Below are 15266 nucleotides of genomic sequence, written 5' to 3'. Positions count from 1 at the left end.
CTAAAATCACAGGCTATGGGCCAATTGCCACAGCAGTGCTGCATTAGGTGTCAAATCTTCCATGCCTGGGGCAGCCGGTATCACATGCAGTTCTCCGCAATCTCGGGGAATTTGACTATCCCGAAGTAGAAATCCACCAGAAGATCATGGATCCATCCATCCGTTGTATAACAACCATCTGCTCTTCAAATCAGATCATGGTGAAAAGATCCAAAGGTCGCTTCTGGCCTTGCTTCTGATACAGTGCTGGTCTATATGTATCCCAGCTCATGAATCATATCCGCTCAAATCAAGCACAAGACTTGTTCTACAGTACCCACCGTCTTCATGTCGACCTCTTTGTCCGTTCTGCTCACACTTCCCTTCTTAGCCATCATCTCGATCCCCCTCGTCATCTCCGCTTGGATCACGATTAGTCTCTCGCTGCTAGCGCTCATCCTCAGACTTCTCATCATCTACCTGGAGCTATGCTTCGCAATCATCGCCAACTTCTTCGTGATCCCGACAGCAACAAACATCTCGTTGCTGAATCTATCTGCATCGGAGCCCTCGACGCCCGCCTCTTCGACCCCCAAAAGACTCTCCATAGACCATGGCGCAACGAGGCCTCCACCACCCACCTTGACGTCTCACCAGCACCAACATCATCATGCCTACAATCATCACAGCCATCACCTGGCACACTCACTTGCACGCGCCCAGAGCAATAAACGCCCTAACCACGCCACCCGGGCCAACAGCGCCTCCACCTCCTCCGACGACCAACAAGACAGCAACATCCCGCCCACCCGCCTGTGCAAGGAGCCCTCCCAACGCAACGGACACGCCCCTGCCTCTACAGCAGCAGCAACGGGCCTCCTAGGCCTCATCAGCGGCGACTCCGGCCGGGACTTCGAAGGTCTCGGCGGCTGGCGCTCACCCCCACCACCACCCAGTACCTCCAGATACCACCATATCGCAGGCACGCACTCCCCAACAACAACCCCGAACGGCTTCCCCGGAGATGACACCCATACCAACACAAACAGATCCGACGACCCCGACGGCGAAGACGAGCGAGCCTGGCTCTCCATCAACCAACGCCTCGAGCTCCCCTCGCAACCCCTAACCCTCCGCAGCAACAGCAGCACCTCGGAGCTCGTGGAACCATCATCATCATCATCATCATTCTGGCGCCAACGACGCCCATCGCAGGAGCAGCACCCACCACCGCCGCACCACGGCGGCCGACATCGCCGCCATCACCACCGCTCAGCAACCACCTCCTCGCTCCAAGTCTCCAAGCTATCGACCAGCTCTTTGTTCTTGTCCCTGTCCAGTCGGCCGGAACCCAGCGTAGCGGCAGCAGCAGCAGCAGCACAGTCCGAGGCCCCCCGCGACCTCAGAGCTCTGTCTCCGTCTTCATCATCAACCATCCACCAGCTACCCTCTTTCCCAGAGACAGCACTCTCGGCTGAGAGCCACTCCTCCAGTGCAGTTCTCGATGCCCCCCCCGGACCAGGTGGCGGTGGTGGTGGCGGCTACTTCGTCGCACGACCCACCGCGGCGAGCAAGGCTAGTTCCAACAGCAGCGGAACCGTGACCCCCGTCGAAGGAGGGCAGCGGTCCCCCCGGCCACCGGGCAAATCGATGGTGCATTACTCCACGGGCCTGCGGTACCGCCGAAGAAGTATATCCGGACCGAACTCGGGCGTTCAGTTCCTGCAGCCTTGAAGCTCTGGTCTGGCTTGTTGTAGGAATTGTTCGGTACGTTGCATTCAGAGTGACTACTCGGTCATAAAGGGCCCAAATCCATAGTCTTGGAGCCATACGTTATTTTAGGTTGGATGCTAGGGAAAATTTTGTGTCATTTGTCCTAGTCGATTAGCCTGCGCACTCTACTAGTCTACTAACTTCGTGACATGCATACATGAAAGCTTCTTTCACTTAGCTTCAATCCGCCATAACAAATCAGATTGTAAGTGATGATTATCCTTATCTTCAGATCATAGACAATGTATAGTGTAGTATAAGTTATAGTATATGGACAAAAACAACATGGAATCAACAACGCTTCTGATCAATCAAGCACACCCACCGCTGCAAATGGATCCAAACTCCTCATGACTTCTTCACTCCCAGGGAAAACCCCACCCAAAGTCGAGCAATCACACACACGAACAACTAGAAAAGCTTAATCTCTTTTCGCTCTCTCCTTGCGTTCTACCTCTTCCATCTCAGCCAGGACCACCCGGTTGAACTCCTCCCACCCATCGAGGTAGACATGATGCCCGGAGTTCTTGATGATCACCACCTTGGCAGAGCCATTGTCCGCCTCGCGCTCTTCCGGCGTCGCATTCCGGAGGGCCCGCTCCTTTTCCTCGTCTAACTTGGCTTTGGCGGCGATGCCACCCTTCACGTCCATCCAGTCGTGGTCTCCATACATGAACACCACGGGGAGGCCGTTTTCGCGCTTGGCCGAGGGGGATTGTGACGAGGACGAGGGGACAGCGGCTTCAGATGCTGCTGCGGCCTTGGTAGAGTCCAGGAGGGTGGAGGCGGGGGATGGGTTCTGCTCCATGTATTGCCGGCCGACGCCCTGAATGCGACGGATCAACGGGCTGCGGGCGAATGCACCGGGCGCCAGGATGTAAGATAGGGCGTATTCACCACTACCACGGAGGCTGAAGATCGAGTAAGAGTAGTCGTGCAAGGCCTTGGCTTCACCTGCCGGGAGATGCGAGAAGCGGCGAGAAGTCCACCCGGAGACCAGGCGCGGGCCGAGGGGTCCCGCCCACCGCACCAGGCTGAAGGGGGAGATGTTGGCATCCCAGAGATAGGCGAACCATTTCGGAACCAACCGGCGAGGAGGGCGGTCTGGGGAATCGGGAGGAGCACCTCTGAGGAGGATGTTGTTGTCTCCCTTCTGGATTTCCCCGGGCGCGACCGAGGAGGCGGATTCGGCGATAGTGCGCTGATTCTGCGTGAGCTCGTTCGCCACCGTCGAGGATTCGGGCATTTCTGCCTTCACTGCGTAGGGGTCTTCGGGAATGCCCACGGGTGAGGCGAGAATCAGCTTGTTCAGACGGCCTGGGTACTTGAGAGCGTAGGCCACTGCCATGTAGCCTCCCAGACTGTGGCCCATGAGGGTGAAGCGGTCAATCTTGCGCTTGACGCGCCATTCTTCCAAGGCGTCCACAAACCACGCCTCTGCTTCTTTGATGGCCTCTTCTCGCTCCTTGGCTTTGATGCGGAACGGTGGGCGTGTACTGCGGCCCATGCCTAGGAGGTCCAGCGCGTGGAGCTGCCAGCCTTTCAATCGGCTGAGGGGTTCAAAATTCTTGTAGAAGAAGCCCAGGCCGGCTCCATAGCCGTGAACCATGACCAAATGCTGGTCTACCTCCTCACCCACACGCTCGACAGAAAACTCGTTCAAAGCTCGATTCTTGCCGCTGAGCTCCACCATGCTTGAGCGCCACCGTCGCGGGCCATACGGATCGTTGGTGGAATTGATAGTGACATCGCCCTCCTCAGTGTGATCGGCGGACTGAAGACTCCCCGATCCGCCGTTGGGGACTGTGCTGGTCTTTCCGGTTTGGAGGTGTGTCGGGGGTTGGTGCTGAAGATAGGGTAGGTAGGAGAGGACTTTGTGTTCGGTTGTGGCAGCCGGTAATGACGCCCACTGTAGAGATACAATTGCGGTTCAGTGACCCTTGCCACAAAAGCATAAACACTAGAAAATCACTTTTGTTGCTGCGATGAGGAACCTACCCATTGGCTGAAGCCCTCCCGGTAGCCCAAAGGAAACCAACCGGAGGGTGCAGGGGTTGCGCTTGCTCCGAGAGCAGCATGAGGAGTGCCGTCCCTGCGTTGGGGGCCGGATTCACTGTACTCGTTCTTGGACGAGTTGATTTGTTCGGAGGCCATTGAGGATGTCGATCGCCTGGATGCGACAAGGGTAGGTGCAAAGTAGATGCGAGGGGTATTGCGGGGAGTCCAGGATTGCAACGTGGAGGCCTGGAGGGGGAGGCAAGAAAGCCGCGCGGTATACACCTTGTCGCTCAGAGAGATAGAGTGACAGAGGAAATATCTGTCACTCGCGCGTATGTGTCGAAAAAGAGCGGAGGAGGGAAGATGACGGAAATATAGGTTGGCCAGGGGTGGCTGATGAGTTGATGACAGGTGGAGGCAAAGAAAAGAAAATGGTTGAGGCGACGCCAAAGACCGATAATTCCGACTCGGATGGAGTTAAGCAGTTCGAGCCCGCAGAAGATGACGAATAGAGTGAGTAGGTGAGTAGGTTTTGCTATAATAAGACCATTGTACACGACTTAGCTAGTCAGGTACTAAAGGTAATCTTGATAAGAATTAATTCAGGTTTATCGAGAAGTGGAGTGAGTTGTTGTTGAAGTGAGATGGAGAAAAAGATGGAGGAGGTGGTTGTGGTGGAGCCTCAACGGCCAACAATTTGGCAGATGACGATTAATGTTAATGAATGAATGGATTGATTGATTGCTTGCTTGCTTCCCATTTCTTCCCAGTCTTACCCTCCCAGCCATCATCTCCATCTCCATATCTTCCCCTCCCCCAGAACTCGGTCTTTTCTCGTTCATGCGATGAGATAGAGTAGGGCCGCAAAGGCCATTTCATTTTCCTGTTTCTGTTTTTGGCACCTTTTCGATTCATCTGATCCGCGCGCGCGCCTGAATCTCGCTGCCCTGTGCTGTACTGTACTTACTGTACTTACTTCCACAAGGGATCCTCCGATCTTCCTCCCCATCTGCAGCTGGATTATCTTCCTCTTGCATTTTACTGCGTGCTTCGAGGACGCCATGGCTTCCGCCAGCCTCGATCAGCTTGTCAAAGGCTCTTCAGCGACACAATCGTCCGACTCGTCGACTTCTGTGGCCGCCCCATACAATGGGACTCCGACATCCGATGATGCCTCTTCCTCTTCCCCGCCACGCCCGGCCACGCCCGACGCATACTCGAACCTGCCTTCATCCCCACCCCAGATATACCTTAATCTCCTTATACTGGAAAGCTCTTTGCGAGCCCAATATCTAGCCCTGCGTGAACGTCGAAGGCAGAACACCTTTTTCCTGCTGTTGCTGGCCATCTGGATTACCTATTTCGCCTACGCGCTCTTCCTCCGGCCCCGCGAGGATGGCCGCGGGGTGGGCGGATCGGTCTACTGGGTGGTCGAGATGGGCGAGAAGGTCGCTCTACTCGGAGGCGTGGTCACTGCCTTGCTGGTCTGGGGAACAGGACAATGGGAGCGCGGGGTGCGGTGGCCGCGGCGCTGGCTCGCCGTGACCAACCGTGGCCTCCGCACCATGAATACCAAAATCATCGTCATTCGAGGTCCCTGGTGGCAGGAGTTGCTCTCATACATCTCCTTCCTCTTTCCGTTCATCGACCCCTTCTCCCCTTCTCCCGTTGGGGATTTTCACTATATCGAGCGCCCTGTGTCCGAGAAACGCGGTAGTCGGCAGCACTATCAGCAGTATTACGGGCAGGACACAGAGTCGGGCCTTGTGCAGGAAGATCTAAGCCCAGGGGGTGACTACATCCGACTGCTCCTCCTCCCCAAATCGTTCTCTCCCGAATTCCGCGAGAACTGGGACGATTATCGCACCGATTTCTGGGAGAAAGAGAACGAGCGGCGCGCTCAATTGCGTCAGAAGCTGCTCCAGAAAGAGCGTCAGATCGCCCAGCAGGACCGCGGCTGGTTCTGGTGGCTTGGATCCGGTTGGAAGACCTCCCAGCGTCGCCGACTCGCCGCAGCAACGCTCGGCCGATCCGCAGAATCCGGGCTCCAACCCCGTCACCACCACCACTCCAGTATCTCCTCGAAACACGGTCTCGAGTCCAAATCGCCCGCGCGACGGGGCCCCCGCTCCGAATCGCACTCCCGAACCCCATCCCGGAGCACTACTCCCGTGGACACGGACGAGCGGCCACCATCGCGATCGTCGATCAGCGGCCGGCCGCGCCGAGGCAGCCTGAGCCCAATCGCCCACCTAGATCACGCGCAACATCACCAACAGCAGCAGCAGCAGCGCAAGAAGAAAAGCACCAAAGCAATCACTCGCGGGCTCTCGCCATTGACCCAGGCACAAATCCGCGAGGGTGTACTGCGCACTCCATCTTTTTCATCCGAAGATTCCTCCTCAATGAGAAGCAGTACTCCGGTCGATATAAAATGAAAGCGAATCTCTCAAGAAAAAGTGTAAAGGAATATACTGCAAATAAAGCAAGGGTGTCAGGCTTAATTCTCCAGCTGAGAAATCCCTAAGCCCAATCGCACATGTTTGTTAAATTATACCCCGCGGGTCCCCTCCCCATCCTCCTCCGTCTCTCCAGCGCCATACGTCCTATTGTCTTCATGTAGACTTTCTTCTTCCTGTGTGTGTGTGTGTGTGTGTGTGCGTGTGCGTGTGGCCTCTCTTCTATTCTTCTTCTATTCTATCGCCATATTTCTTCCCTCTTCACCCCAACCCCACCCCCTCTACTCTTCCTTTTAATACCCTGTTATATCTCTATGTCTTTGTATTCATGTTGCCATTTGGACATCAAGGAAGGATGATGGAATGATTGAAACCTTGAAAGTAGAGTGAGTGAATAAGTAAAAACTTTGGATTCTTGTTTATTGTCTCTCAGCAGATGAGATGTGAGAGAGGAAATGATATAGATAGGACGAAAGCTAGAAAAGGGACTGGATATAGGTACGTGCATAGTGACAATCGTGATGGTCCGTTGGTGTGTGGATCCTGGATATAGGCACTGCGTTGTCTACTACACCTGGAATTCTTGTACACTATGGCGGAATAGGTTTGGGGCTGGTGTGATCTATTATGTGGAGTGTTTGATTGAGAGAAAGGTAGGATACCACTAGGTAGGCTATACACATAATCAAATATAGCTGTATTATCACTTCGATGATACATAGACTACTTCAAATTCTCAGCAACACAACCGAAATTACTCCGAAGAACGCCATTTCTTTCTCCAAATGTCGATTATGTAGAACAAAGTCGTCGTGTAACAAAAAAATACCATGCACATACAACCCTGCTTGATTTCGTGACAACAACAACAGAACACCCCAGATTCTATGCCGAAAAGATCCTCAACCGAATAGCTCATTAAATTCTGTAAACAGTTTCATCATCCTCAAGGTACCTGTATTCGTGGTTAGAGATCTAGTCCTATGATTTGACAGTGAAGCATAGGGGGTCAGTTGGGACTTACATCAATTCGTTTCTCTCATTCATAGCCCGCAGGGCCTGCAGGGCCTCCGGACGCTGGAAGACGTGGCCCTCGCCAAGTGAGGGAGCACTGCGAATAGCGGTATTGACCGCGCCAATAAGCTCCTCCACGTCAGCGGTGTCTCCGTGGGTAAACAAGCGGGTGCCCATCAGCGGGCCCAGAGCCTGGCGGAAGACCGTCAGACGGGCAGGCTGGATAGGCTGAGACGAAAGGCTGGCGGTCTGCGACTGCGAGGTGTCCGTCTGAGACTCGACCAGCTGCGACGCCGGACGGGACGATGCTACCGACATCTGAGACTGGCTTTGCGACTCGGGCTGAGTCCGGCTGGAGCGAAGCCGCTGGCCACGGGGACTGGAGTTGTACAGGCCATCCCCATCCTCAGACACGTTGTCTCCCTCCGCATCCATCTCGGTATCCTCGGTTATGGTCGAGACACCATTGGCACTGCGAGTTCTCATCCCGCCCCGTCTGGTAGATCGGGGGGTCGCGCTTGCAGTCTGTGCAGGGGTATCTTCATCACTCTCAGAATCGAGGTCATCGCTTTCCGAGTCCTCGTCAAAAGTAGTGACCTTTCTCCTCTTCCGTCGCTCGTCTTCAAGCACTTCCTTGAACATGGCAAATCGCAGGATCGATTCTGCGACCTTGGCATCGCGTTCTTCCACTCTGTTCGAGAGGCGCGATTTGGCATGGGCTGTGGACAAGCGAATAAGGGTTTCGAGAGTACGAGCGGTGATGGGAGACGTTCTGCGCTGGTTGCCGGCCAAATCGTCGTTTCTCAGCGCCGAGTAAGTCGATACAATGTGGTCGGCAGCTCCCTTGGTCAACACGGGCTTGACACGAGTCTTCGCGTATTGAACATACTTCTTGATGAAGGGAATGCTCAGGATCTCGACGTTCTTGTTCTTGCTCCGCTGGTTGGCCATGCCAGCATGTAGCATGACATTGAATTTCTCGTAGACATCAGTGGGATGGTTTGAATCCTGGTTGTCCTCTAGACCGACACCAAGGGTCTGATGCTGTTGTTCACGAACCGGTGCACCCTCCTCAGCGCCAGGCTGGCGGTAGCGGTGCATACGAAGGACGTGTTCGGAAACCATTCGGTCCTTAGCGTCTTCGATGTCGTCCGTCACAACAAAAAGCAAATCAAAACGCGACAAGAGAGAATCGGGCAAAGCGATGTTCTTATGCGGGTCCTTGTGAGGGTCGTATTGACCGTAGATAGGATTGGCGGCAGCCAGGACACTGCATCGAGCGTTCAGACTCGTATGGATACCAGCCTTTGCGATTGTGACTGTTTGCTGTTCCATCACTTCGTGAATAGCCACACGATCAACATCACTCATCTTGTCGAACTCGTCAATACAGACAACACCACGGTCACCAAGAACCATAGCACCGGCCTCAAGTCTGCGCTCACCAGTCTCCTTGTCGGAAGTGACAGCAGCAGTAAGACCGACTCCAGAAGATCCTCGACCCGTGGTTGCAATAGCAAGCGGTGCGGTATTCAGAACAAAGCGAAGGAGCTGTGATTTGGCAGTAGACGGATCACCGACCATGAGGATGTTGATATCACCACGCAAGTGAGTTCCATTGTCCAAATTCTTCTCCATGCCACCAAGCAGCATAAGCAAGATCGCCTTCTTGATGTAGTCATGGCCGTGAATACTGGGCGCGAGGGACTGAGATAGCAACTCAAACACGCTCTTCTTCTTAGCGACCTTGTTGATGTTTCGAATGTCGGTATCGGTGATGGTAGTTTGCGCGATGCCACCGCCTGATTTAGATGCCAGCTGGATGATGTTGTTGGCTAATACGAGCGTGCGAAAAGTGGCGGATGTGGAAGATGCGTTTCGGTTACCCAGAGTACGGTAAGTGCCGACAAGCTGAATTCTGTCTCCGGGTTTGGCTCGATCGACCAAGTCATCGTCCAAGATCACATCCACACTGCGCGGAAGTTGGCCGGCCGGTGCCCGTTCAGGCATTTCCTGAATCGAAATAGTCTGGTGGTCCATGTAGGTCGAGTAGCCGTATTCCGTGGTCAACTGAGGAAAGTCGGACAATGTCAGAATTGGTTCTCTAGCCACATTTCATGTAAAAACGTACTGGGTTCTTCTCATCGTCCTCTTGGGGGTAAACACTCATGCTAGTTGCTCCACTCGCAGTCATTGTCGCGTCGACATATTTCCTGGTGAGGAACTTCTTGGTGCGCTCACTCCAATGTACACTCTGAATAACTTTCGGTCGGACCAAGGAGCACTTAGTCACAATTCCCTCCAACGAGATCATCCGGTTCAGATGTGAGGAGCCGAGGGTTCTAGGGTTGCAGGAAAATTCTCCAAAGGCGCCAACGAAGCCACAGTGATAATGCTAGACATTGTTAATCCCTGCTGCGCAAGCGGTCCTCGAGATCGGAATCGCCATACCACATCGTCTGCAGTTTCTCTCGACGGTCGGTTGGGCAGTGTCTTAATGATATCTTTCAAGGCCCTCTCGAAGGCATCGGTGTATTCGTAGGGAGATGTGAGAAGACTGTAATTTATCAGCCAATGTGATTCGGGTGAAGTAGAGGGGCGGGCGCATCCTACCCATCAGCCATCTCACGGCTATGTGCTCGAATCTCATCAATGCTGACCTACAACCATAGCATAGTGATTAGGCTAAGTCGCCTGAAGTATACAGATAACCACAACTCACTATTAACCGCCGTAGCCCTCTGTTCAGCATCAACAAGATATCGGCTCGATAACTAATTCCAAGTTAGACCCTTATTACCGCAAAGCAGGCAGTTTGCTATGGTAGTCAGAGGCCAACAGACCTGCGTGCTCTAGCATCACCTGCAATGTCAAGCAATCAGTACGCTGTACGCCGAAAGGATCAAAGGTCATATTGGCTTACTTGGATCGAGAAATTCGACAGCGGCACGCACACGATCCTGTGCGGCATCATCGAATTGTCCCTCCATGACAGACAGATTCTTGCTAATAACGAAAAGGGTATCTCAAAATAATCGAAGTGGAAATGAAGTAGCAAGAAAATGGGGGACCTCTATCTCTGGGGTCAAAGTGCAAGCGCGGGGATGCGAATGGTGATTTTTGCTTGATCTTGATGGAAGGGTGGGTTGGCGGAGAAACCGTTCTTTCGGGTTCAAACGCGACATCTGAATCGGGTAATATTAGAGCGCGTCCTGCGACAGAACGCGTAAAGCGTGCCTTGCATAGGTGAATTATGATTGTATTGCTGAGTCAGCTTCTACGAAGTGCATAAACCACTCACTAACTCAGCTAATCAACTAATTAACTAGTTACCTACATAACAGATGATTCAAGATCTTCCTTCTCGTCTTTCTGCAAAAGCAAGTTGGATGGGTGTCAATCATGTGAATACAATTATATAGAAAACGCTGAGCCGCAAAGTCTAGTACAAGTCTGTATGAATAATATACAAGGAGAATGTTCTTATATGTACACCGTAATACCCCTATATCCTACACACCTGGCCTAACTTATTGTCGGTCCTCTTCCTGGGGCTCTTGACCACTTGTTTCCTGAGACTTCCGGCCGTCTTTCTCTTCGGGGTTCCTCACTCCAACACTTTGCTGGGCTTCTTCATGAGCCTCCTCCTGGATCTCTTCCTGTGCCTTCTCAAGATTCTCTCCGTGGTCTCCTGGTGGACCCTCCTGGACTCCACGAGACTCTTGAACGGCTCGGACTTGATCCTCCTCCTGGGGCTTTCCCGTGTCCTGTGCGGGACTCACTGGTTGAGCACTCCTCTGAGCCTTGGATAGGGTTTCGTCGTGATGAACTTCAAAGAGATCTTCCGACGGCAGAGGCTCAGCCCGAATCTCCACCAGCAACTCTTCCTGAAGCCTCGCTGGGACCTCTCCAGAGGCTTCCTCTGGTGCCTCCTGCTGAGTTTCTACGGAATCCTTTTCCGGGCTTGTCCGTGCCGTTCCCATTTGAGCTTCCCGTTCGGTCTCCTCGTGATTGTCCTCGAGGAAGTCTTCGGGGGGAAACTCATCTGGTTGCTCCTGGAAAAAGTCGTCGGATGGTAACTTATCTGGTTCATCCTGGAAAAAGTCGTCGGATGGCGGCTCATCCGGTTGCTCCTGGAAGAAGTCTTCGGTTGGGAAATCATCCGGAAGCTGCTTAGAGACATCTACAGAAGCTTCCTCTGAAGCATCTGCAGGAGCTTCTTCGTCGAGCTCATCTTCTTCGTAGAGATCTTCCTCACGAACAGACTGGTTCCGTTCATCGTCCCCTAGCTCCTCTTTGGTACCTGTTGCCTTGCGTCTCCTGTTCAGGCGGGCTTCAACTTCAATGTCATACTCATCCGACTTCTCCAGTGTTCTCATGAAGAGGCTTCGGAACTCCTCGATATCCGGGATAGCCTCTTCAAAGTCTGCAGCTTCTTCGGCCTGCTCGTCACCTTCCGTAGTCGCCGTATCATCAGGAAGTTCCTCATCCACTGGCTCATGTTCTCTGGAGAAAGTCCTCGTGAGACCGCCTGCTCCCAGAATACCTCCTGTCCATACGAACTCATCACGCTCGTTGGCTGGAGTGTCGGTTCGTAGTGCGCGACCACGGAGCAGAACACCTTGGAACTTGTCACGAAGGTAAGGGATTTCGGCAACCGCATCGACTGTCTTCGGCGCAAGATCATATAGAGCTTGGATTTCCGCGGGTCCATCGTTGACACTTCTTTCTCGGAACGCCTTCAAGGCAGCAGCCAGGTATACCATTGATACATAAGTAGGCTGCATGAAGTCTGGCTGAATCTTGCTCCAGTACCGTCGACCTTCTCTACCAAGCAGGTGTGGGGGTTTGGGACGGCCTGTCTCCACAACATCGATGGTAGAGGGTACACCGTGCGGCTTGAGACCAAATCCTCGGCGCAGATATTTCCATCCAGGGAAGTTAGGCATGAATCGATGCTCGAACATGGTGAATGCCTCGAGTTGATCCGACGGCTCGGATGAGGATGCAAGCATCTGGACGTAAGTAGACCAGTTGTAGGTGGTTAAAGCGAAACCTGCACTTTCGACTTCCAAGATGACTTGAGGTATTCTCCGAACCTCGGCTCGGTAAGCCAGAGAACGCATGAACAACGAAAGAGCCCGAGAAAGCATGAAGCGATGAGCAGAAAGGATGGAGAAGCCCGCAGTCTCTGCTGCGTCAGCATTGGTCTCGTCCGCATTATATTCACTGTGGGCTTCGGAGCTGACGACGAGCTCCTTGTGAGACGGAAGCGGTGCGCTGTCGGAATTGCTGGGACTGGACAACCATGCCTCAATATTCGGTCGACTAGCCATCTTGATGGCGCGTGGGAAAACTATGTTCCAGTATTCTTCGACCATTTCAGGTTCATTGCCTCTGATATGAGCAAGCATCAGCGCTGTTAGTAGGCGAACTGGGGCTAACTCGAGAGCATCATCGTCAGGTGATGTTCGTTGACTCTGGATGAACTCGTGGAATAATTCTCGAGCTCGCCCAGCAGCTCCGCGCCTTCCATAGGCATTCATCATGTGTTCGTAGTATGCGGTAGGGAACGCCTGTTTGGCAGACATTCTGCCAGCGCCCAGTACAGGAGCCTTTGTTGCTGTCTTGTTAGTGTGGAACTCTGAGATGGTCTCCTTAAGGAACTTCTCTGCGTTTTCCAAGCGAGTATATGCGCCGGCAGCGCCACCGCCACCAGCGGTGATTAATTGCAAATCTCGGCGCAGTTGGCTCTTGAGAACAAGGAGCCTTGAAGCAAGACCAGCCTCTCCGAATCGCTCCTGGATCTCATTGAAAATCACATGTACCATATCTCGGTTCCTCTTCTTCACGTACCCATACAGGATGATTGCGTAGTGAAATTCGGTGGCATATACGCGATTGTTGCGATGAAGCTTTCTCAGAATGCGACGAGCATTCTCTGTTTGGCCAATGAGAACTAGACTCAGCATGAGAGCGGCATAGGTCATGCTATCTGGGAGCAATGTGGCTTCATCCATGAGCGAGCGAATTCGAGAAATCGCCTCCAAGTCCATTCTGAAAGCGTAGTTCCACAGTAGGACGTTCCACATTCTGACACGCGAACCTGTAACGTCCAACCCAAGGCACGTCTGCGCAACCCACTCCGCCTCCTCAAACTCTTGGTTCTGGCAGTGCGCTTCCACAATAGTATCGATCAAGGGAGCCGTTATCTGTACGTGATTTTGTTTTGCTAACTCGAGCAAGTCACGGACACCCTGGACATCGCCCCGGTTGGCACAGAGACCCATCACAATACCGAAAGTATGCGAACTCGGTTCCATGCCCTGGTCAAACATATCCCTTAAGAGTTTGAAACATCCACTCAAGTCCTCAGCGTTGGCGTAGGCTGTAAGCAGAACATTCCAGCAGACTGTATTTGGGCGAAGACCGAATTCCTCAGGGATGCGATAGAATTGACGCAACGTTTCTCGCACGTTACCGACTCGTGCATGCACGTAAAGAAGAGGAGTCACCAGCCTTCGGCTTTGGGGCCTGCCATGGTGGGATACCATTTTGTCAAAAATATCATTGACGTTGTCAACGTCACCAACTTTGGAGAAAGCAACGAGCGCGTGCTTATAAGCGTCCAAGGTTGGCTTTCCATAAAAATGGGTGAACTCATCAAGAAAGTACAAAAGCCCAGCCGTGATCTCGAAAGAGGCAAGGCGCCTCACCAAATGGCCCAAAAGTTTTGCTGAAGGAGCGTGGCCATCCATCCTCCAACGAAAGTTCCGATATATCACGATAGAGCGGACAAATATCTGTCGGTTCTCGGTTGTCCGAATTGTGTTGAGAAATTTGATATAATGTGCAGGCTTGAGCATGCCAAGATTGTTGTATTTTTGCAAAACTAGCAAAATACCATCGACTGATGATTGTTCGACGAATGCTTGGCTGGTACAAGCGTTGTCGAGCAAAAAGCGAGCAAGATCATGTAGCGACGTGCTCTCTGTCTGCTCTTGTATATAGTCTGCCAAGCCAGTCATGGGGTCCTCAAGAGTAGACATATTCAAATTCGAAACGAGAGCGCTCCACGTTTGAGCGCGGTCGTTCTCCGCGAATGATGACCCGAGGTCCCAGAATGCCTGTACCCAATCCCACTGCGAGGAACTCGCATAATGAACCAGAAGAAAAGCCCAACATTTCATGCCAATGCCATAACGTATGGCTTCTGCGCAGAGATCTTCCGCCTCTGGCAGTTTGTTGGTGGCTAGAGCTGATTTGACTATGTTCAAGTAGTCTTCTTCGGACCGTGACTCAAGAGGAATCCAATTTAACACTCTTCTAGCACGTTTATGATCCACATGCCTGTTTGAATCCCTAAGGAACGCTATGAGAGCCGCATTGACTTGTGTAGGATGACCAGCAGCGACATAACGAGACCATGCACCATCGTAGGCCTCATATTCCTCTAGAGTAGCGGGGTCGAGGAACCTATCTGAAGCTTTCTTCTTTGCTTTCAGACCAGGACTTTGACCACTTTGCGCCGCGTCGAAAAAGTCCTCCTCTTCTTCAAGATCCTCGGCTAGTGATGTATGAGTTCTCCCTGACTCATCTTCTTCAAAATCCTCAGCTTGCGAGGTATCGGTTCTCCTTGTCCCCTCTTCTTCAAGATCCTCAGCTTGCGATGTGTAGGTTCGCCTCGTCAAGCCAGGGGCCGTCCTTCTCCTTCGACGCGGGACGAGCCGTTTCTGGACACGATAGAGGCAGGAGGCTGCAAATTGCTGGGTCGGAAGCGGATACAAGAAATCGAGTACTGGGGGTGGCGTTCGTGTATCGTTGAGTTGCGGAGTGGCGTTCAAATCGTTCGGCACAGGTCTTTGCGGCGACTGGATGGTCGAAGAGCCATGATGAAACTCCAGGTTGGTCGCAGGGTATTGCACAAGACTGGTATAAAACGACCTTCGGCTTCGAATGGCACCATTTGAATCTCGAAAGAAACGTCGTCCCGCGTTTTCAAGACATCCCGCCGCTCGTTCCAGCATCACCTCGAAGAATTGC

General features: G+C 52.8%; 5 protein-coding genes across 5 annotated transcripts; 2 read left to right on the top strand and 3 right to left on the bottom strand.

Annotated features, from left to right (window-relative positions):
* Nucleotides 1-1933, top strand: BO72DRAFT_238891 (uncharacterized protein). The gene has a single exon (XM_040939911.1). It carries the CDS (start codon nt 328-330, stop codon nt 1711-1713), a length of 1386 nt encoding a protein of 461 aa, XP_040805114.1. The 5' UTR covers nt 1-327; the 3' UTR covers nt 1714-1933.
* BO72DRAFT_396448 (putative alpha/beta hydrolase) lies at nt 1931-3906 on the bottom strand (the record flags this gene model as incomplete). The annotated part of the gene is given in 3 exon segments (XM_040942030.1): nt 1931-3661; nt 3691-3712; nt 3725-3906. 3 exon segments carry the CDS (start codon nt 3904-3906, stop codon nt 2174-2176), a joined length of 1692 nt encoding a protein of 563 aa, XP_040805113.1. The 3' UTR covers nt 1931-2173.
* Nucleotides 3907-4358: 452 nt separating this feature from the next.
* Nucleotides 4359-6413, top strand: BO72DRAFT_238908 (Spo7-like protein). Its single transcript, XM_040939912.1, has one exon. It carries the CDS (start codon nt 4812-4814, stop codon nt 6186-6188), a length of 1377 nt encoding a protein of 458 aa, XP_040805112.1. The 5' UTR covers nt 4359-4811; the 3' UTR covers nt 6189-6413.
* A 479-nt stretch (nt 6414-6892) lies between these two features.
* On the bottom strand, nt 6893-10357 carry BO72DRAFT_421364 (MCM DNA helicase complex subunit MCM3). The gene is made up of 8 exons (XM_040942762.1): nt 10147-10357; nt 10067-10085; nt 9946-9997; nt 9837-9883; nt 9675-9780; nt 9355-9618; nt 7234-9293; nt 6893-7164 (listed from the first exon to the last, which is right to left on the bottom strand). The coding sequence occupies exons 1-8, from the start codon at nt 10211-10213 to the stop codon at nt 7128-7130; spliced, it is 2652 nt and encodes an 883-aa protein (XP_040805111.1). The 5' UTR covers nt 10214-10357; the 3' UTR covers nt 6893-7127.
* A 396-nt stretch (nt 10358-10753) lies between these two features.
* BO72DRAFT_524575 (putative translation regulator (Cya5)) lies at nt 10754-15250 on the bottom strand (the record flags this gene model as incomplete). The annotated part of the gene is made up of 1 exon (XM_040949886.1): nt 10754-15250. The coding sequence occupies one exon, from the start codon at nt 15248-15250 to the stop codon at nt 10754-10756; it is 4497 nt and encodes a 1498-aa protein (XP_040805110.1).
* Between the last annotated feature and the right edge of the window lie 16 nt (nt 15251-15266).

The sequence above is a fragment of the Aspergillus fijiensis genome (assembly GCF_003184825.1).
Source record: "Aspergillus fijiensis CBS 313.89 unplaced genomic scaffold BO72scaffold_6, whole genome shotgun sequence".
Classification (NCBI taxonomy): Eukaryota; Fungi; Ascomycota; class Eurotiomycetes; order Eurotiales; family Aspergillaceae; genus Aspergillus; species Aspergillus fijiensis.
Note: the sequence above shows the minus strand (reverse complement) of the source record. Positions and strands in the feature narration are given on the sequence as shown.

Coding starts and splice junctions, on each gene's coding strand:
- BO72DRAFT_238891 (XM_040939911.1), top strand. CDS start 328: ATGTCGACCTCTTTGTCCGTTCTGCTCACACTTCCCTTCTTAGCCATC.
- BO72DRAFT_238908 (XM_040939912.1), top strand. CDS start 4,812: ATGGCTTCCGCCAGCCTCGATCAGCTTGTCAAAGGCTCTTCAGCGACA.
- BO72DRAFT_421364 (XM_040942762.1), bottom strand. CDS start 10,213: ATGGAGGGACAATTCGATGATGCCGCACAGGATCGTGTGCGTGCCGCT. Junction 9,619..9,674: donor GAGAAACTGCAGACGATGTG/GTATGGCGATTC, acceptor AACAATGTCTAG/CATTATCACTGTGGCTTCGT. Junction 9,294..9,354: donor AGGACGATGAGAAGAACCCA/GTACGTTTTTAC, acceptor GACTTTCCTCAG/TTGACCACGGAATACGGCTA.